Source organism: Poecilia reticulata, chromosome 1, assembly GCF_904066995.2.
Source record: "Poecilia reticulata chromosome 1, P_reticulata-male-v2, whole genome shotgun sequence".
Classification (NCBI taxonomy): Eukaryota; Metazoa; Chordata; class Actinopteri; order Cyprinodontiformes; family Poeciliidae; genus Poecilia; species Poecilia reticulata.
In genome coordinates, this window is record NC_088830.1 from 14,312,711 (window position 1) to 14,334,029 (window position 21,319).

General features: G+C 42.3%; 1 protein-coding gene and 1 non-coding gene across 10 annotated transcripts in view; both read left to right on the forward strand.

Moving 5' to 3' along the window:
• The window catches only part of htt (huntingtin), a 42,481-nt gene that overhangs the window by 15,534 nt on the left and 5,628 nt on the right, over positions 1 to 21,319 (forward strand). For 5 of the 9 annotated variants that reach the window (XM_081606883.1, XM_081606895.1, XM_081606887.1 and 2 more), the window contains 37 exons: positions 109 to 235; positions 900 to 1,027; positions 1,124 to 1,234; positions 1,361 to 1,438; positions 1,802 to 2,025; positions 2,425 to 2,503; positions 2,615 to 2,776; positions 2,883 to 2,938; positions 3,016 to 3,164; positions 3,319 to 3,455; positions 3,560 to 3,676; positions 3,787 to 3,909; positions 4,092 to 4,351; positions 4,445 to 4,587; positions 4,893 to 5,118; positions 5,257 to 5,401; positions 5,608 to 5,787; positions 5,903 to 6,079; positions 6,228 to 6,304; positions 6,401 to 6,536; positions 6,638 to 6,760; positions 6,897 to 7,104; positions 7,678 to 7,823; positions 8,447 to 8,624; positions 8,797 to 8,895; positions 8,982 to 9,166; positions 9,473 to 9,599; positions 9,732 to 9,835; positions 17,866 to 18,020; positions 18,113 to 18,252; positions 18,338 to 18,420; positions 18,502 to 18,632; positions 18,761 to 18,893; positions 19,290 to 19,445; positions 19,531 to 19,721; positions 20,025 to 20,139; positions 20,915 to 21,128. In XM_081606883.1, coding sequence (XP_081463009.1) covers positions 109 to 235; positions 900 to 1,027; positions 1,124 to 1,234; positions 1,361 to 1,438; positions 1,802 to 2,025; positions 2,425 to 2,503; positions 2,615 to 2,776; positions 2,883 to 2,938; positions 3,016 to 3,164; positions 3,319 to 3,455; positions 3,560 to 3,676; positions 3,787 to 3,909; positions 4,092 to 4,351; positions 4,445 to 4,587; positions 4,893 to 5,118; positions 5,257 to 5,401; positions 5,608 to 5,787; positions 5,903 to 6,079; positions 6,228 to 6,304; positions 6,401 to 6,536; positions 6,638 to 6,760; positions 6,897 to 7,104; positions 7,678 to 7,823; positions 8,447 to 8,624; positions 8,797 to 8,895; positions 8,982 to 9,166; positions 9,473 to 9,599; positions 9,732 to 9,835; positions 17,866 to 18,020; positions 18,113 to 18,252; positions 18,338 to 18,420; positions 18,502 to 18,632; positions 18,761 to 18,893; positions 19,290 to 19,445; positions 19,531 to 19,721; positions 20,025 to 20,139; positions 20,915 to 21,128 — 5,323 coding nt within the window. The remainder of the gene's footprint in view (positions 1 to 108; positions 236 to 899; positions 1,028 to 1,123; positions 1,235 to 1,360; positions 1,439 to 1,801; positions 2,026 to 2,424; positions 2,504 to 2,614; positions 2,777 to 2,882; positions 2,939 to 3,015; positions 3,165 to 3,318; positions 3,456 to 3,559; positions 3,677 to 3,786; positions 3,910 to 4,091; positions 4,352 to 4,444; positions 4,588 to 4,892; positions 5,119 to 5,256; positions 5,402 to 5,607; positions 5,788 to 5,902; positions 6,080 to 6,227; positions 6,305 to 6,400; positions 6,537 to 6,637; positions 6,761 to 6,896; positions 7,105 to 7,677; positions 7,824 to 8,446; positions 8,625 to 8,796; positions 8,896 to 8,981; positions 9,167 to 9,472; positions 9,600 to 9,731; positions 9,836 to 17,865; positions 18,021 to 18,112; positions 18,253 to 18,337; positions 18,421 to 18,501; positions 18,633 to 18,760; positions 18,894 to 19,289; positions 19,446 to 19,530; positions 19,722 to 20,024; positions 20,140 to 20,914; positions 21,129 to 21,319) is intronic. The other 4 variants (XM_081606885.1, XM_081606910.1, XM_008408514.3 and 1 more) reach the window with 1 other exon arrangement.
• Positions 1,485 to 1,614, forward strand: LOC145553706 (small Cajal body-specific RNA 14). The gene has a single exon (XR_014089741.1).

Here is a 21,319-nt window from a genome sequence, read left to right on the forward strand (position 1 = left end):
CATTAAACCTGGATTCTCTTAGTTTGTTGAGAAATGTGAAAAATGGAATGATTTTAGGAACAAGGAAGACACAACCTGTTTCTGCTCTGTATCTTTTTTTTTTTCTAGGCTGCTCTCCCCTCTCTGAGCAACACGCCGTCCCTCAGTCCCATCCGCAGGAAAGGGAAGGAGAAGGAGACGACCGAGGCTGCTGCTGCACCCATGAGCCCAAAGAAGAGCAACGAGATCAACACAGGTCCATCCACACATCATTGTCCTCCAACATGCATCATTTTCAGTTTATAAATGAATGTTTTAAAAAAAGTTTTAAGGTTTAGAAAAGGTAAAAAAAGATTTAGAAAACTCTTGATTTCTTTCTGTATGAAGTCTTTTAAAAGTACTTTATATTCAACCTGCACAGTTTTGTAATTGAGCTCAGTCTAACGTTTGCTTAAGGCCTTAAATTTTACAGTTTAAACCAGATATTTAAAAATAATAAAATGACACACATTTATTCCTCACTTTCTGAAGCTAAATCAGACCAAACTTCAATTGTTTTAGGCTAGTTAGAATTACCAAAATTCTTCCAGAAAACTTGGTAAGAATTTTTTTAGAGCTCTTTCTTGGAGAACATTCTTGGACCAGGTCAGGTGCCATAGAGACATTTAAAAAAAATTTTGTTTAGTTTAATTTCTCCCGGTTGTAGAATGTAGAATACTACCTCAATATATTATTAACAACAGTAATAAATAATGTAATTAAACAGTGAATTAAACTCTTTTTCAGGTCTTTTTGTATTATCTTTATATCCAAAGTGTGGTGCTTTAAAAGTTTGGAGTCTTACCTTGAAGACGCTTGAATTTTACTGTGGGAAAACAAACGTGTGCGAACCGCGAATTGTGCTTTGTATCATTTTAAAGCAGGCAGGCAAGCAGACGGCACCACTTCAGCAGCTGTGAACAAATCCATCACCCTGGGCAGCTTCTACCACCTGCCTCCCTACCTCAAGCTCTACGACGTCCTCAAAGCGACACACGCCAACTATAAGGTCGGACCTCTTGTCCCGCCTTAGCTGAGCTCGGCACGTTTCCTGTTAGGTTGCGAAAGTTGTTAAAATGGTTTGTGTTTTTGTTTTCCCTCCCAGGTGACGTTGGATCTCTACAGCAGCCAGGAGAAGTTTGGAGGTTTTCTGCACGCTGCCTTGGATGTTTTGTCCCAGCTGCTGGAGCTGGCCACGCTGCATGACATTGGAAAGGTCAAGTCTGTCTTTTATTCTTGAAAAAATTAATGTTACACTTCTTTTAACTAGAAATAGGCAGAGAATGAGATTATTTTTTTTTAAAGAAAGTAATAATCTGTTTGTCTTTTTTTTCCCCCATAGTGTGTAGAGGAAATTCTGGGCTACCTGAAGTCCTGTTTCTCCAGAGAACCCACCATGGCCACTGTTTGTGTGCAGCAGGTTTGTAATCCTAAGTTTAGATGTGTTTTTCTCACACTAACTGTGTGTGGAAGTCCTCATGGTTGTGGCACTGAGCGGTGCGCTACATCCGGTACTCCTCCACACAGAGCGAGGCTGGTTCCTGCCGACAGGGCCTGTAAAGGCGTTGGTCTCCCTGTGCGATGGTTCCATACACTGCTTTATAGGAACTAACTCATGTAGTCCTTATTTGGCTGCTTTGCACCAGGTAGGTAAAGGCAACCAAAAAAAAATCACTATTTAAGTCAAGGTGATGGTTAAAGTGATACATCATGTCCATAATTTGGTTATATTGCATATTTTCAGTTTATTTGTACTCTGAAAAGTTTTGGATTTTCTCTGCAGCTGTTGAAGACGCTGTTCGGGACCAACCTGGCTTCCCAGTATGAAAGTGTGCTGAGCGGACCCAGCCGCTCCCAGGGCAAAGCCCTGCGCCTCGGCTCTTCCAGCCTGCGCCCGGGCCTCTACCACTACTGCTTTATGGCTCCGTACACACACTTCACCCAGGCTCTGGCTGATGCCAGCCTACGTAACATGGTGCAGGCTGAGCAGGAGCAGGATACCTCGGGGTAACGTTGCCACACTCGTTTCCATCGTATGACGCGTGTTACTCATTTTTGTTTGCGTAGAGAAGAATAGACTTTAAATGCCAGAGCTACTTTTTCACATTTTGTCACATTGTAACTACATGCTACAAGGTATGATGTGGTTATTTTTTATTTTCCGTATTTTTTTATTTGCACTGGGGGAAAAAATCCTCCAAAGTAAATTGCAGCTACTAGAAGACTTGCAGCTGCAATTGCATGGAAACATAATTCTGCAAAGACTTTATAAATGCTTGCCATGCTTTAGCATTATATTCTTCTTTGTGTTGCTAAACCACATGAAATGTAGAAACAAAATGTGGAAAAAGTTCAAGTTATATGAATGTTTCTGCTATAAAATGTTTCCCTTCTTCTATGTTCTAGATGGTTTGACGTTATGCAAAAAGCATCCAATCAGCTGAGATCCAACATCGCCAACGCTACACGTCACAGAGGAGACAAGGTGCACCTAAATTATTCTTTTTGACGGCTGATTTTGACGCTTTAGATTTTTCATATATAAATGCATGCTATTTTTGCCCTGAAATTAACTAGATACCTTGTTTTCTCTCAGAATGCTATTCACAACCACATCCGTCTGTTTGAGCCGCTTGTGATCAAAGCTTTGAAGCAGTACACCACCAGTACCTCTGTGGCCCTGCAGAGACAGGTTCTGGACCTGCTGGCCCAGCTTGTGCAGCTCAGAGTCAATTACTGCCTGCTGGACTCGGATCAGGTTAAAAACATTGTTTGTTAGTTTTTTTTTTGTTTTTTTTTTCCTTCCTCGTATCAACTTCCATCATCGTTTTCCGTAACGCAACAATTTTTTTTCTCTGTTTCAGGTTTTCATAGGCTTTGTCCTGAAGCAGTTTGAATATATTGAAGTGGGCCAGTTCAGGTATTTCTCTTTTCGTTTTTTTCTTCTCCTCCTCTGAAACTCTGTCAGCCGATCTAACCGTTGCTCCTCCTGCTCAGGGATTCTGAAGCCATCATCCCAAACATCTTTTTCTTCCTGGTGCTGCTGTCTTACGAACGTTACCACTCCAAGCAGATTATCAGCATCCCCAAGATCATCCAGCTGTGCGACGGCATCATGGCGAGCGGCAGGAAAGCGGTCACCCACGGTGAGAGGAAACGCAGGAAAACACGCCATGTACCACAATTATCGACATCTCTTCCACACAGTTTTATTTTTTGTTTTTTTAGAGTGTATTTTTGAAAGTAATCCTCCAAAAATCTAATGAGTAATCAAGTTGTGTTTTTTTTCTTTTTTTACAGCCATTCCTGCTTTGCAGCCTATAGTTTATGATCTTTTTGTGCTGAGAGGTTCAAACAAAGCAGATGCAGGCAAAGAGCTGGACACTCAGAAGGAAGTGGTGGTGTCCATGCTTCTCAGACTCGTGCAGTACCATCAGGTATGCAGAAATGCAACAACAACAACAGCAGCAGCAGCAGGCTAACGTTGTCCTAGATTCTTTAGTCTTCATACCTAAATGTGCCTTCATGCCTTTCATTCCAGGTGTTGGAGATGTTCATTCTCGTTCTGCAGCAGTGTCACAAAGAGAATGAGGACAAGTGGAAGAGACTGTCCAGGCAGATCGCAGATGTTATTCTTCCTATGATTGCAAAGCAGCAGGTTATTGTTGAGCAGAATATTCATCTCTTTAATCTTACCTTATTTATTCTCTTGGATAAGGCAAGATGAATCATCCTGATGTTCTGTGTGCTGCTTTTGTTGCGTCGCAGATGCTGCTGGACTCTCCGGAGGCGTTAGGAGTGTTGAACACCTTGTTTGAGACTGTGGCCCCCTCCTCTCTCAGACCAGTTGACATGCTGCTGAAGAGCATGTTCACTATCCCTGTCACCATGGTGAGAATACATTCCCAAAAGTAGTCTAGTAATCCAGAAAGCATCTTCAAAACATTTCTGAAAAAAAAATGGGTCGCTCTCTGGCCTGGCTGCTGAAAATCTTGTGCTCCAATAACGATCCTGCAAGTTTGTCTGTTGATTAGAAAATGATTACAAAAAAAAAAATGTCCGCATCTCTGTAGGCATCTGTCGCTACAGTCCAGCTGTGGGTGTCTGGAATCCTGGCAGTGCTCAGAGTACTCGTGTCCCAGTCCACCGAGGACATCGTCTTGTCTCGGGTCCACGAGCTGTCTCTCTCCCCGCACCTCCTCTCCTGCCACACGATTCGCCGCCTGCATCAGCAGATCCCGTCCCCCAGCAACCCGCCTGCCGCCGACGCCAGCTGTGACCAGGAAGCCGGCGAAGACGCGCAGAAGGTTCCACCTGAAGAAACCTTTGCAAGGTGAGTTAAACTCTTTAGGTTCTAAAAAAGCAACATGACTAACAAACTGTTTATAATGAGCAACTTCAAAAAATAAATTCCTCGTCCCTCTAGGTTCCTGCTACAGTTGGTCGGAGTGTTGCTTGACGAAATTTCTAGCAGACGGGTCAAAGTGGACATTACGGAGCAACAGCACACCTTCTACTGCCAGCAGCTGGGAACGCTGCTCATGTGTTTCATTCATATTTTTAAAAGCGGTGAGTAAGCCTGTCGCAATGAATCGCATAAAAAATTTAAATGAGTTTGATAATTTCCATTCTGATAATTAATGGCAATCCATCATAATCTATTTTAGTTATGGTTTTGTTTCCATGTTGTTGTTGTTGTTTTTTTCTTATTTTATTTATTGTTTCTGGTTGTTGTGTTTTTATTTTGGATATTTGAAATATCTTTCGGTTCCAGTGTTCAGAGTTCTTTACAAAATTAAAGCTTGTAAAAAGTCTTATGCGATGTTTTTTTACGATGAAATTCACAAAGTACGTTTTGACTTTTTTGTTTCCAGGAATGTTTCGCAGGATCACGGCTGCAGCCAGTCGGCTCCTGAAGGGCGAGGGCGGCGGGCAGCCGGGTCTGGAGGCCGGCCTCTACTATCCTTTAGAGGGGCTGAACAGCATGGTGCAGAGCCTCGTCACCACCCACCCATCTTTGGTGCTGCTGTGGTGCCAGGTCCTTCTCATCATTAACTACACTAACTATTCGTGGTGGACTGAGGTTCATCAGACTCCGAGGTGAGGAGAAACTAGATGGGATCTTTTGATTTATAGAATCACTCTCATAAATGTTCTGTAAATGAGCTGATAAAAAAAGCTATGAAGCTATTAAAAGACACTCTTTCTTGCTGTGCCTTTTCCCCTCTTCCTGGTCAGAGGTCACAGCCTCTCATGCACAAAGCTGCTAAGTCCACACTCCTCTGGTGAAGGACAAGAGGAAGAAAAACCAGAGTCCCGGTTAGCGATGGTCAACAGGGAGATTGTACGCAGGGGAGCTCTGATCCTCTTCTGTGACTACGTGGTGAGAATACGACTAGTATTAAAATCTCATTATCCAAGAATGATTTTGTGCAAAAAAAGCAAAAAAAAAAAAAAAGTAATGAACGTCTTTTGTATAACCTGTATCCTAACCTGTTTAAGGAAACATAACATGTCACCTTTTAGACTCTTGCAGTCTGCGGCAGGAAGCGGATGTAATTCTTTTTGCTCAATTGCGTTACTTTTTAGTGTCAGAATCTCCACGACTCGGAGCATTTGACCTGGCTGATCGTCAACCACGTGCGTGACCTCATCAGTCTTTCCCATGAGCCTCCAGTACAAGATTTCATCAGCGCTGTCCACCGCAACTCTGCCGCCAGCGGACTCTTCATTCAGGCAATCCAGTCTCGATGCGACAATCTCCCCACTGTAAGATTAAAAACGGCCTTTTTCCCCTCCTTCCTCTCCTCTGCTGAAAATCTAGATTATTTTATTTACTGCTTCCCTGTCTCTCCTATTTACTTTGCTTTTCTTAAATCCACAGCCCACCATGCTAAAGAAGACTTTACAGTGTTTGGAAGGCATCCACTTGAGTCAGTCTGGCTCTCTGCTCATGCTTTATGTGGACAAGCTGCTCAACACGCCGTTTAGGGTTTTAGCTCGCATGGTGGACACCCTGGCGTGCCGAAGAGTGGAAATGTTGCTGGCTGAGACGCTGCAGGTAAGATCCAGAGCAGCAGGAAATGTGTTGTGGAAGTGTAATGAAAATAAATACCAAGAGGTCGACATTTCTTTTTTTTTTCTTTTTATTTAAAACACTGTTATAATGGAGCAGTGGCCTGATTGTTTCCATATTTACACCGCTACAGAACAGCATAGCCCAGCTGCCTGTAGAAGAACTGGAGAGGATTCAGGAATACCTCCAGACCAGCGGACTAGCTCAAAGGTATTCTTTTTCGCACGTGGTTCAGTTTTATTGTTTTTAAATAAGGAAAGAAACAAATCTAAGAGTAATGTCATCTCCTCTGTTTACCCGTGGCAGGCATCAGAGGTTCTACTCCCTGCTGGACAGGTTCAGAGCCACTGTGGCCGACACCAGCAGCCCAGCACCTCCTATCACGTCCCACCCTCTGGATGGGGATCCACCCATAGCCCCTGAAAAGGTTGTTGCTGACAAGGTAATGATTGTTATCAAAAGTAAATAACATCACAATTGTTCTTAAGAGTGGGGGACAAAAAAAAAAAAAGCTTGTTGGCAACTGTTTCTTTTTTTTTCTAGGAGTGGTATGTTGCTCTGGTGAAGTCGCAGTGCTGTCTCCATGGAGATGTTTCCCTGCTCGAAACAACAGAGCTCCTCACTAAATTACCTGCTTCTGATCTATTCGGCGTTATGAGCTGCAAGGTGAATAAAACAATTACGTTAACCCAAAGCACCGGCTTAAAACACCCATTTTAGAGCATAGAGGCAATGATTCATATTTATATTAATCTGCAGAGGTGAATTTAATTTCATCTCAACTTTTTGTTTTTTTTTCCAGGATTTCAATCTCAGCCTGTTGTGTCCCTGCCTGGGTTTGGGGGCGCAGAGGTTAACCCGGGGTCAGGGATCTCTGTTGTTGGAGACGGCCCTGCAGGTGACCCTCAATCAGCTAGAAGAGGTCACAGGGTCACTTCCTGCCCCACACCAGTCCTTCCTGCCGCCACCTCACCCCCAGCCGTACTGGAACCAGCTTGGTGACGTGTACGGTGAGACGTGGGAAAGGAGCTGGAATATGAAGCAGGGCTTTAAAAATTAGGATAACAATAGTGATCATTATATTGAAAGTAATGGTGATGATGATAATAATAATAATAATAATAATAATGCTGGTTGTAAAATTAGCTGTAGAAATTGGGTTAGTGATGTTAACCAAAATATTAGTGATGATATTTATGAGTGACGCTTATAATGACGACACTGTAATATAGTAATTATGATTAATATTAGTGGTAATTATTATAAAAGGAAATTATTAATATTGATGCTACTAATGATGATATAAAAAATTATAATCACTAAATATGATATTCTGAAAACTTTAATTTTTTATATGGAAATATATTTAAAAAATTATCTGGAAGATGATGATTATTATAATAGAGAAAAATGTAGTGATGTGTTATGTTGGTAATGATAAGGAGAATAAAAAAGGTGGATCTTGTCTTGTTAGTTGTGGCATTAAAAATAGTTGATTTTTATTTTGTTCTGTTGTACAATAAAACATTCACTGTCCTCTGACGTTTCTTCTTTTATGTTTGTATTTTCCTTTTATTCCTCAGACGAGCCGGGTTTCTGCCCCAGGGTTCTGGCCCTCTGCAGAGCTTTGTCCCAGTATCTGTTGAGTGTGAATCAGCTGCCTTCATCACTACATATTCCCTCTGACAAGGAGCACCTCATCACCTCCTTCACCTGCATGGCGGCTGAGGTAAAATAACAACAAACATGACAGATGTTTGAAAGCCTTTTGAAAACTTCAGAGTAATTTAACTAGAAGATAGATTTGAGAAACACTACCAGACATTGGTTGGCACTATATTAAAAAAAATGTAATCTTTTATATCAGTCAGGGTGCCTGTGCATCCTTAATAAGTCTTAAATTCAATTGTCTAAAGCTAAGATCTTAAAATGCCTATAATCAAAAATAAAAAATAAGTTGGCCCTAAATACATTAATCACAGGTCTTACGGGACTATTTAATCTTGTACATGCTGTATAGATTTCTATTTAGCTTTTAGCAAGTGTAAAGCGAGTTAGCTTTCTTTTTTTTTTTTTATACGTCTATCGCAGTTAAATGCAAATGTATTGATAGTTGGTCAAACTTTGTTCATCTCATCTGTTGGATCGCCTCTGTTGCCAACCCATATTTGTCCCATTTGTGATTTTCTTTTGTACATTGCTGCAGGTCTTAAATTCCATTCATAATACTGTCCCAAAAAGGTCTTAAAAAGCCTTAAATTTGGTTTGGTGGAACCTGCACAAACCATAATTAGTATGTAAATATTCAGTAGATCCTGTCTTTTATTCGTGCGTGTGAATGTGTTTGTGCAGGTGGTTGCGTGGCGGCTGCTGCAGGACCAGCTGCCCCTCAGCGTGGACCTACAGTGGGCTCTGTCCTGCCTCTGCCTGGCCCTGCAGCAGCCCTGTGTGTGGAACAAGCTCTCTACCTTGGAGTACAAGACGTACACCTGCTCCCTCATCTACTGCCTGCACCTCACCATTGCTGCTGGTCAGGAGCATTTTTTGCAAAGCATTCTTGTATAATTCTGTTGTTTTTTTTCCTATATTCTCTCTCTCTCTCTTTATATATATATATATATATATATATATATATATATATATATATATATATATATATATATATATATATATATATACACATATATATTTTTGCCTTTCAGTGGCTGTTCATCCTGGTGACCGGCTGCTGCATCCAGAGAAGAAAAAGTCTCGAGGAGAAAAAGACGGTGAAGATCAGCTGGACTCGGCTCTTCTCAACAGTAAGAAGTGGTTCAGAAATTGCGCAAATTTTGTTTTAGTGCATTTTGTCTTTTGGTCCTGCTTGAATGACGGTTGTTTGTTGCAGTCCAATGCGAGTGGCAAGCATGTGAGATCATGGCAGAACTGGTGGAAGGACTGCAGAGCATCCTCTCCTTGGGTCACCCGAGGAACCGGGCGTTTCCAGTTTTCCTCACTCCGACGTTGCGAAACATCATCATCAGTATTTCACGCCTGCCTCTGGTCAACAGCTACACCAGAGTCCCTCCACTGGTTGGTGTCTGAAAGGAAGAAAACAAGTCTTGCAGCTTAGATGCATAACGGGATATCGTGTTTTGTTTGAGACCGGGCGTTTTCTGTCACCGCCCGTAGACTTGACAACTTCAAATAACGCCTGAAAACTCATTTTTATTCTTTGGCATTTACATAAAGCCTAATATTGTAATTAACCTGTCCTATTTTTTTTTTTAGTTAGTTGTTTTGTTTTCTTATGTGTTTTATCAGTAGTTTTAACATACTGTGCAGCACTTTGGTTTTAAATAAATTGACATTGTTCTAATGATGTGCGCTCATGTTCAGGTTTGGAAACTGGGCTGGTCCCCACAACCAGGTGGAGAATTTGGCACGACGCTGCCTGAGATCCCTGTGGACTTCCTGCAGGAAAAGGACGTCTTCAGGGAATTCCTTTACCGCATCAACACATTGGGTACAGATATGCATAGTTACAATTAACGGGATATATAGGGCTTTCCAAAAATGATGACTCAATTTTTACTTTAAGGTTAATTTAAAAAAACATTAATGTGCATTTTGTAATTAACCTGGGATTTTTCTTCAGGCTGGAGCAGTAGGACTCAGTTTGAGGAAACCTGGGCCACTCTGCTGGGGGTGCTGGTCACCCAACCAATCACAATGGATCAGGAGGAAGAGACTCAGCAAGAGGTATATGCAGCTGGAAGCAAGAACTTTTCTCTTTTAAGCAGTAATGTATAGAAAGGAGGCCAATTTAATGGGAATGACAACCGCAGAGTTGTGCTTTGTATTGATGTGGTTTGATATGCCTAAATTTACCAGTGGTGGAGAAAGTACTCAAAAAATGTACTTAAGTAAAAGTACAAATACACAGACACAAATGTACTCAAGTAAAAGTAAAGCTACCACATTAGCATTTGTACTTAAGTAAAAGTAAAAAAGTACTGGCTTTTAAAAATACTTAAGTATTAAAAGTAAAAGTGCTTGCTGAATGGATTACCTAATCGCTAATATCATTAAGTGTCCCGATCATATTTAATTTTAATAGATTAGAAAACAACCTGCTGAATACTATTAATCAATCATTAATCATTTTGTCTAGATTAATGTCAAGTTGTCAAAACAAAGACATTTTCAATAATGTCAACTTTGTATTAAAAGTGTCATGATTTACTGAATGACGCTTTATGACAACAGTCATAAATATTTATGAAGACTTATTCATGTCCATGACAGATGTTTATGACGGTGTCATGTCAGTCTTATTCACCTGCCTTCAAATAAAGTGTTACCGTCTAGGTTTATGTAGCATTTGATTTTAACAAAATATTTATACCTGTATTTCATAAAAATAATGGTAGACTTTCGGCATTTATTTTGAAGTATGTTGATCCTGTTTACAACTATGATTTTCATGTTCAAAAGCAATTTTTTATGTTCCATCTTATAGTAATAACTTAACAAAACTGTTTATTTGACTTCAAAGACTAGTCAAAATTGCTTTACATTTAATTTATACGTTGAAAATTTGTATAGTAAAATGCAATAAATTAGTTGTGATGTACAGAAGATAAACAATAGCAAGCTCAAGAATATGTTTAGCTCTTAATATATAATAGTAAAGGTTAGTTATAAAGACTAGATGACGTCAATTTATGGTCTTAAATTGCAAAATAAAGTCTGCAAATTGATTGCAGAATGGTTTCATTTTTACATCACTTTGCATGAGCTACTTTCAAACTAAGTGTTTTGTGTTCTACAACTACATTTCCTGTGGACTTAGAATTTAATGTTGTTTCAAAATTATGTTAAGAATATATTAAATACATTAACTTTAATATATTTTACACTATAATTAACATATGGTATAGAATACAGACTTCAATGGTTTGGAGGACAAAAGTATTTGGAAATGTCCAAGGTTTTTTTTAAAAAAAGTTTGTGAATGCATCACAAAAGACAGAGTAAAAAGAGAATTTCAGTTTTGGGTTAACTAAATATTGGTAAATTTGACATAAAAACTGTTAAATTATGGAAATTTTTTTGATGGAAATTCTGAAAAAAAATAAATAAATAAAAAATACAGAAAATGTCCTGGTAATTCTCTGCCATGATATTTTCAGTGTTTTTTATAGAATTTCCATCAGAAGTTTCCCGTAATTTAACAGTATTTTATTTCAAAGTTTTCCATAAAAAAACAGGGAAATGTCCTGGTAATTTCTGTCAGTACACTTTCTCGTTTTTTATGGAATTTCAGCAGAATTTTTCCATAATTTAAGTTTTTTTTCCCCATAATTTAACATAAACTGTTAAATTATGGCCCACCACCACTTCAGGTGACATTTCCCATATTCTCAAACTCAAAGCTTGACATGTATGGGGCAACGTGAGAGCTCATCTACTGACTGACTACATAAACTAAAAGCTGGATCATAGATATTTTTAATAAGTGTATTTGTGAGCCTGCCTCTTTTTATTAAATTGAAATTAATTTTAGATTTTTGTATGACTTTTTCTCAGATTAACTTAGAAAACGAGTTGTTATTATTACAGGTTAGTTTTCTAAACAACAAAAAAGTATCTGTTAGGGAAGCTCAAAAATGAAAAATTGGACTGATATTGATATCCGATAGTAACACTGCTGTTATGCCAGATTTACCAATTCGTTATTTTGTCAGTTTTTTTTATATGATTACTCGATTAATAGTAAGAATAATCGATGGATTACGCGATTACTAAAATTTTTGCTTACAATAGCCCTAATTATATAAATAAAATAGCATTTATAGGTGGATCGGGGGGATTAATTCTCTCCTTCACCCCCCTCCTTCTACACCCAGACCTCCTCCCCCTTCTTGCAATTCGCTGTCCGGCCTTCCCCCCACCCAGCACTCAACGGTACGCTAGACCGGCCCCACCCTCTTTGACCCCTCACATATACCTCTACATTGAGGGGGGGCTAGTGTACCTCTCCTGGTACACTAGCCCCCGAATGTCTCTCCTTCGCCCCCTCTTTCTACATACAGCCAGACCTCCTCCCCCTTCTTGCAATTCGCAGTCCGTCTGCCCCCCCCCAGCACTTAATGGTTCGCTAGACTGGCCCCACCCTTTTTGACCCCCCACATCTACCTCTACATTGAGGGGGGGCTAGAGTACCTCTCATGGTACACTAGCCCCCCGAATGTCTCTGCTTCGCCCCCCTCTTTCTACATACAGCCAGACCTCCTCCCCCTTCGTGCAATTCGCCGTCCGTCTGCCCCCCCCAGCACTTAATGGTTCGCTAGACTGGCCCCACCCTTTTCGACCCCTCACATCTACCTCTACATTGAGGGGGGGCTAGTGTACCTTCATGGTACACTAACCCCCCCAATGTCTCTCCTTCGCCCCCTCCTTCTACAGCCAAACCTCCTCCCCTTCTTGCAATTTGCCGTTCATCCGCCCCCCAGCACTCAACGGTACGCTAGACTGGCCCCACCCTCTTTGACCCCTCACATCTATCTCTACATTGACGGTGGGCTAGTGTTCCTCTCATGGTACACTAGCCCCCCCTCAATGTCTCTCCTTCGTTCAATCCTTTGCTTCCCCCGCCCCCCCCCCTCTCTAACGATACGTCAGCCCCCCACCTTCTCTCCTTCTTCGAACCCCTTCTAGCCTCCCAGTGGGCCATCGTTCCCTCGGCCTCCAATTCTGATTCTTCGGGTCAATCTACCCGTCTTGCTCTCACTGTAACAACGGATGACTAAAGGTTTCCGGTATTCTCAGATTGAAAACTTGCAAGCAATCTTTAAGGCCATAATCATCCGCTCTGGTAAGTTGCGAAGTTCTGCTGAGGAACAGTTTTGACACTTCTGACAAGGTGTCACTACGTTGGTGAGATTAGGCATGAGGACTCAGAGGTCTGTCGTGAGTCGGAGACAGGTCCTGACTCAGAGACAGGTCATAACTCTGAGGCAGGTCCCGACTCTGAGGCAGGTCCCGTCTCAGAGGCCGGTCCTGTCTCAGAGGCCGGTCCCATCTCAGAGGTCGGTCCCGACGCTGAGGCGGGTCCTGACGCTGAGGCGGGTCCTGACGCTGAGGCGGGTCCTGACGTTGAGGCCAGTCCGGTCTCAGAGACCAGTCCCGTCTCAGAGGTCGGTCCCGTCTTGGGGACGGGTCCCGACTCAGAGGCAGGTCCCGTCTCAGAGGCCGGTCCCGTCTCAGAGGTCGGTCCCGTCTCAGAGGTCGGTCCCATCTCAGAGGTCGGTCCCGACGCTGAGGCGGGTCCTGACGCTGAGGCGGGTCCTGACGCTGAGGCGGGTCCTGACTCGGAGACGGGTCCTGACTCAGAGACGGGTCCCGACTCGGGGACGGGTCCCGACTCGGGGACGGGTCCCGACACGGGGACGGGTCCCGTCTCGGGGACGGGTCCCGTCTCGGAGACGGGTCCCGTCTCGGAGGCGGGTCCCGTCTCGGAGGCGGGTCCCGTCTCAGAGGTCGATCCCGTCTCAGAGTTCTGTCCTGACTCGGTGACAGGCCCTGACTCTGAGGCAGGTCCTGACGCTGAGGCGGGTCCTGACGCTGAGGCAGATCCTGACTCGGAGACGGTTCCTGACTCGGGGACGGGTCCTGACGCTGAGGCGGGTCCTGACGCTGAGGCGGGTCCTAACGCTGAGGCGGGTCCAGACTCGGAGACGGGTCCTGACTCGGGGACGGGTCCTGACTCGGAGACGGGTCCTGACTCGGAGACGGGTCCTAACTCTGAGGCGGGCCCTGACTCTGAGTTCGGCCCTGACTCCTCCAAGTCAGTACCAACCTCTGAGTTGACCAAATTTAGAGGCCCAGCTAAGTGTGGACTAAACACATTTGATCCACTCTTGGTGGGCTCTTGCCTCTCTTCTTCGTCTGGATTGTCTCCACAACCCGCAGCCTTTTTGATGAGGCCCCATGCCTTTTGAAGAAAGGTGTCTTTGAGATTGATTTTTCGTGGTCGGGCAAGGGTTCTTTTAAAGCATTCCACAACCTTGTAAATCACTAGTGGGTTGTTGCTTTTGATCATTTTGAAGAGCAGTTCTCTAACTGCGTCTTCATTGCCCCAGAGAAGTTGCAGGATGTCTCGGCAAGCTTTTTTTTCCATTTTGTCATAAAAGACAAAATCTATATCCTTGACTTCTTTCCATATTTTTGGAGCAAGCCTTCTCTGGACCGGTTCGGTGTCCTTCCTTTTGTAATGCCCATAGCTAGATCTGTAACTGGACTTGTAAATCAATCTCCAAAGAATATTTTGAACCATAACTCTCCTTTCTTCTTCTGTTCCATGTCTGAATCCCATCCTGTTTGCGTCCCTCAAAAATTGTTCAGGGTCCATGGTTTCCTGAGTATAATCTTCACTCAGGCAGTTTTCATCTGCGTACAAGTCTTCAGTTGGAAAAAAAGTCTTTCGGATCTTTCTTTTGGTAGACGCTAACATTTTCTTTGGAGGAAGAGGATTCTCCAGGTGCTTTTTGAATTTTTCCACGATGACTTGGTGTCCTTCTGGGTGTTCCAGTAGTGCGATTAAATGCAGTCCACTGGCAAAGTGGAATGCATCTCTCGCAAGACTCTGGAAAATCCTTTCACCAAGCTCTTTTGAAACCTCAGAGAGTACATTCACATTTATATCTCCAGTTTTTCTCAAAAGTAAGATCAAAATTTTGCTATGTTGTTCCTCAAAGACTTGTCGGACAAGATGCAGAGTTGGTCCATCTGCAGCCTTTTCAATCACTTCCCACAAAAGTTCACTGAGAAAGTTTCTCTTTTTGTAATCTGGGCTTCTTTGACCAGGATGAACTTTGCTGGACAATGTCTTTTTCACTTTCGTCCAAAAAGAAACCTTAGGTTTCACATCTATTTCTCTCTGTGGGCTTTCGTCGTTCATCTTTATTGTGCTGAGCTAAAACGTCCAAATGAATCTCGAGTTGACTGACTTGTTAACTGATTTGTGGTAACTGATCAGAGAATTAACTGATCAGTTGGTGATGTCATGGACTCTATGACATCAGAAAGTCATCCTCAGAAGGGCCTCATGACACATACATCATTTGACGTCATGCTGATGACATCATTGTCAGCAGCATGGCAACTGTTGCTAAGGGTAAAAATAGCACGCAGTGAGCATGAGTTCTGAAAAAAAAATTAATCTGTGGCCACTAAATGCATTATTCCCGCAAGTCTGAACTGGCAGTGATTTGCGCAGCTTAACAGGAGGGGCCAGGGAACCATTGGCCCCTCCACTTACCGCCCACCCATTTTTATTTGTTATTTGGGTTCCATCTCCTAACAGGCATAGAGCAAATGTCAGGGGAACCACAACATGACCTGGGCCGGTCTATGAGTCAAACAAACCTCTTGTGATGCCCACTGGTGTGTGAAAAAAAGTAAAAAAAGGAGCATTTAAATGTTTATGGGGTTATGATGATGATAATAATAATAATAATAATAATAATAATAATAATAATATTTTACTTGTTAACAGGGGTTAAAGATGATGGGTGCAGTAACGGTGTTTCACCGGTATGTGGTGCATGGGAACTCTGAGCTGCCAGTTGCTCTGCAGTTTCTCATAAGCTGAGAGAAATTGGAGTAACAGACTGCGTCTCCCGTGTGCTAATTTACTTGAGGTGAGAATAACCCTCAAGTTTATTTTAACCAGTGGTGGAGAAAGTACTCAAAAAATGTACTTAAGTAAAAGTACTAATACACAGACAAAAATGTACTCAAGTAAAAGTAAAACTACCACATTAGCATTTGTACTTAAGTAAAAGTAAAAAAAGTACTGGCTTTTAAAAATACTTAAGTATTAAAAGTAAAAGTGCTTGCTGAATGGATTACCTAATCGCTAATATCATTAAGTGTCCCGATCGTATTTAATTTTAATACATTAGAAATGTGCCATTTTAATGAACAATGCCACAGATAAAGCATGTTTTTATTATGTTTACAGTATGTGATTACTTACTATGTGATTCTATGCATCATACTTTCAGGGATGGAAACATCTTGTCTCCTGTCCTAACATAACATGAACTTCACTTTTTTTTTGCTACTAGTGGCTTTTATTTTTAAAGAAATCCAACAGAAAGTGGATGGAAAGAAGGTGGGTGGGAGAGGACAGGCAACCAAGGAGCCAGTAGCAGAGTTGTAGTCAAGGTCACCGACCCAAGACCAAGTCAAGACCAGCACCCCGCGCTACGTGACACAAAAAAATTAACTTTTACTTATCAAAATTGCTTCTCAAATTGATCTGAAAGATCCACATTCCATAAAAAACTAGTTATTAAATACTTAAGAGCTTAAATAAATGCAATCAGTAAAGATCCGTCCAGAAGAATCGGATCGTTCCTGAATGTACCAGCGTTGTCCCATATTTGCAACACCTCAGTCAACACCTCCACACAATAATTCAGGGCATGAATGACAACTTTTTTCATCGCAGATGCAACATGTGTGTCTACGTCAGTACAGCTAGCTTTGCTAGCATCACGTCCACAGATCTTACCTTTCTTTAAGCTTTCCTTCCAAGTGACGCTAAAAGTTGGACGAAGTCCCCACCGTCTGTGAAAGCGAAGCGCTGCTGATTTTACATGTAGCCATATCAATTTATGTAGCGCTATTATATTACTGATGATTAGACTCGCTCAGAGGAAACCACTGCGCATGTCTGGAGCTTCGCGTGCGAGTAAAGGTGGAGGCGATGGGTGACAACAGACATGTAAGTTACGATATTGCTCGGATTTTACGGCGCCACCTTACGTCCCTGAACTTCACATTTTAACGGAAAAAAAGAGCAACGCGACTTGGATGTAACGAGTAACGCGACAGTTTTGTAGAAATGTAGTGAAGTAGAAAGTACAGATACTGTAAAATGTAGTGGAGTAAAAGTAGAAAGTATCCATTATTAAATCTACTTAAGTAAAGTACAGATACACGAAAATTGTACTTAAGTACAGTAACGAAGTACTTCCCACCACTGAAATTTACGTAGCCAAATTTTATTGTGACTCTCATGGGGTTGTGTTTATTACGGAGGCATTAAACTGCCAAAAGTAAAAAAATAAATTCAGGAGCAAATTTATTTTTAAAATTTGCTGGTGGCAAAACTTGCTAAAACGAGAGAAGTTTTTCATCTTCACAAGGTTAAAAAAAAAAACAACCTATAACAACATTTATATCTCATCAAGAGCAAAATATCTTCTCTTTTAATAGGAAAGATAGAACAGCAAAACATCATGGAAATTTTAGATGTCATCTGGACAAAACGGTGAGAAGAATTTGAGTCACAGCGAGCTTCTTTATACCTTTTTATCAAGTCATAATCTGTATTTTTATATCTTCGTTAAAAAAAGACTTTTGACATAACGAGAAATGAAGCTCGTCTCGTTACAAGGAGAAACTCGAGAAGTGTTCTAATTTCACAACTGAGATTAAAATACACAGTTACAAATGAAGGCGTTTGGATTCACTGGATTGTATCTATGGGTATCGGAGTAGAGGGTGTGAAATACAAATGCATGCCACCATTTTCAAATTTTTATTAGTCAGGATTTGAAACCATGTTTCACATCCTTCCAACAGTTGGCTGTAATTTGTTTTGGTCTTATCACATAAAATCTTAATAAAGAATTCTTAACGTTTATGGTTTTTAACACGACAAGAACGAGAGGTGTAAAGAGGTGTCTTCTATTCCGTCTTCACCTGTTTTCTAGGAGGACCTGGAGCGTACCCAGCTAAACGTGCTAGCAGTGCAGGCTATCACCAGCCTGGTGCTGAGCGCCATGACCCTGCCCACTGCTGGCAACCCCGCAGTCAGCTGTCTGGAACAGCAACCCCGAAACAAAAGCCTTAAAGCTCTGGAAACACGGTAGCTGGGCACTCGTTTCTGTCTGTCCAATCACAGGGAGTGTTAACTATCAGACAGGGTTGTTCATGGACGGCGTTTTTCTCCCTGTCCAGGTTTGGAAGAAAACTCGCTGTGATTCGCGGAGAAGTGGAGCGAGAAATCCAGGCTCTAGTGTCAAAGAGGGACAATGTCAGCACACACCACCCGTACCACGCCTGGGATCCTGTGCCCTCACTCTCGGCTGCTTCTGCAGGTTGCCCTCCTTCCAGTCTGACCCTGTTCTGCTCTGGAAATACTCCGAATACTTTTTACACCTGATTTTTTTTTTTTTTCGGCAGGTACCCTGATCAGCCATGAGAAGTTGCTGCTTCAGATCAACACAGAGAGGGAGTTGGGCAACATGGATTACAAACTGGGGCAGGTAAGACGAGGAAACAGTAATGCCTGAGGAACACGATATCGGTTGCTAACGTGCGTTTCATTTGGCACGTGTCCTTTCCAGGTCTCCATCCATTCAGTCTGGTTAGGTAATAACATCACTCCTCTTAGGGAGGAAGAATGGGGTGAGGATGAAGAAGACGAAGCAGACACTCCGGCGCTGACCTCCCCACCTTTATCGCCGATAAATTCGAGGTCCGTTTGAGTTTTTACTGTCTCCGTTATTGATTTTTTTTTTTCTGTTTTGAGGGATTGTTGTGTAGATAAAACATCCTTCTCCAGAGAACCGTCCACACTCTAAACTCGTGTTTTTGTGATTTCAGGAAGCACCGTGCAGGTGTAGACATTCATTCATGTTCCCAGTTTCTCCTGGAGCTCTACAGCCAGTGGTTGATCCCGGGCTCTCCCAGCAACAGGAGGACGCCCACCATCCTCATCAGTGAAGTGGTCAGATCGGTAAGCTGGACACCACCAGTATCTTCTCATATCTTCTCATTAGCTCAGCTAAAGATCTGTTCACCTAAATTAAATAAGAGGAGTCTATTGTTTCTGATTTAAAGGTGAAACTTAAACAGCTTTTTTTTTTGCTCTATGGTGGGAACAAAAGTCTTTGTTTATCTGGATATCAAGAAATCTGAAGTATATTTCAAACTTGCTTATGGATTCAGTACACACAGAGTAATGAATCATTTATTTGATTGTTCAAATAAATGATGAGATGAAATAATAAATATGTATGCTACAAGTTGAATTCCTTTTTTTTATCTATACATTTAAATATACTAAAATGCACCTGCGTCCCCTGGAAGGAAAGCTTCTCCAGGCTTTAATCAGCGTTGCGTTTCTCCGCAGCTGCTGGCAGTGTCGGACCTGTTCACGGAGAGGAACCAGTTCGACATGATGTTCTCTACCCTGATGGAGCTCCAGAAGCTTCACCCGCCCGAAGACGAGATCCTGAATCAGTACCTGGTGCCCGCCATCTGTAAGGCTGCTGCTGTGCTGGGCATGGTGAGTGGGTCGGGATGCCGCCGGAGGCCATTCAAGCTGCTGCCGACCGCCTCCTGACTCTTGATAACTGCTTGGACGTTTCCAGGACAAAGCGATAGCCGAGCCGGTGTGTCGCCTGCTGGAGACGACGCTGCGCAGCACCCACTTGCCCAGCCGCATGGGGGCTCTGCATGGGGTGCTCTACGTGTTGGAGTGTGACCTGCTGGACGACACGGCTAAACAGCTCGTCCCCACAGTCTCTGAGTACCTTCTGTCAAACCTCAAGGCCATTGCTCAGTGAGTGTTGCTCTCCTTCTAAAACGCACTAAGCGCACAGACGCTGACCTCGGTTCATCTCTGATGACTTTAAGCTGTGATGAAAGACTCTCGGGGAGCCAAAGTGTTTAATGCCGCTGTGTTAATCCTCCTCCCCCTGCAATATAAGAAAATCTATTATTCAATTGGTTTCTTTTTAATCCATCTTAATAACGTAATAGAAGCAAGAAATCTGCGCTTTTTTTGCCTCAAGATGCTGCTGTCGACATTTCACTCACATCAGCTGTAATTTCTGCCTGCTTGCTTTGTGTCTCCGTTCTGCAGCTGTGTGAACCTGCATAACCAGCAGCATGTGTTGGTGATGTGTGCAGTGGCCTTCTACATGATGGAGAACTACCCTCTGGATGTCGGAGCTGAGTTTATGGCCGCAGTCATACAAGTAAGATAGAAGATGAATAAAGTTAAATTGAATCAGCGTGATCAAGGGTACTCTAGGTGTGAGCACCCTTGTTAGATGGCGTTCTAACTAAAACTCTGAGGTTTTAATGTTTTTATCTTTTTTGTTTTTATTTGTTTTAATCTTTTTCACAATCTTTTTCTCACTGTTTATTCACTGTCACATGCTGTTTTTATTTTAATTATGTAAAGCACTTTGAAATGCCTTGCTGCTGAAATGTGCTATACAAATAAAATTTGATTGATTGATCAAAGATACACATTTCATGCTTTTTTTTTTTATGTTTTTGTTTTTTTAGACAGGGTGTCCGCTTGTCCTTAAAGTCTTTAAAAGTTTTTTTTATCAACGTATCTAAAAGTAAGGTCTTAAATATAATTTTAAAAGTAAGTTGGCCTTTATGTTCATCACAGGTCTCAAAGTTTTTCTTGACAGAATTATTTTATCTTGTATATTGTATTTTTATTTTTTTTTCCTCTTTTTGACTTTTCTTGCCTTCAAAAGTTTGAGTCGCACTCAGTCAAACTTTGTGCTTCTTTGGGTTTGTACTCTATTGCGCAAACTCCCAATAAAAAGCATTGAAGTTTCAGTTTTTAATGCGTTTCCGGGGCTGCAGGACGTCCTCACTGGATTTCCTGTTATTTTCAAAAGACACATCTGCTCAGTGTTTCTGCAGATTATGCAGGAATCTTGATCGCCACTGAAAAACCTCAAAGCATTGGATTCCCTTTGCATCATGTGCTGCTCCTGTCCTCTGCAGCTCTGTGGTGTGATGGTGTCGGCCAGCGAGGACTCCACTCCCTCCATCATCTATCACTGCGTTCTGCGCGGACTGGAGCGCCTCCTGCTGTCGGAGCAGCTGTCCCGTGTCGACGGAGAAGCTTTGGTCAAGCTCAGCGTGGATCGCGTCAACATGCCGTCGCCTCACCGAGCCATGGCCGCCCTGGGCCTCATGCTCACCTGCATGTACACCGGTAAGCCGTGCTTTGACGTGACCGCCAACCTGAACACTTCATCTGCTGTGAACTGATGCCTCCAGTTTCATTCTCTGCATTCATTCTTATTTCAACTCCAACTAACAGCACGCATGTCCTTCCACTGCTTCTAACACATGTGATTTTCCATTACAGTCTAATTATGAGCTGAACATATGAACATAGACAGC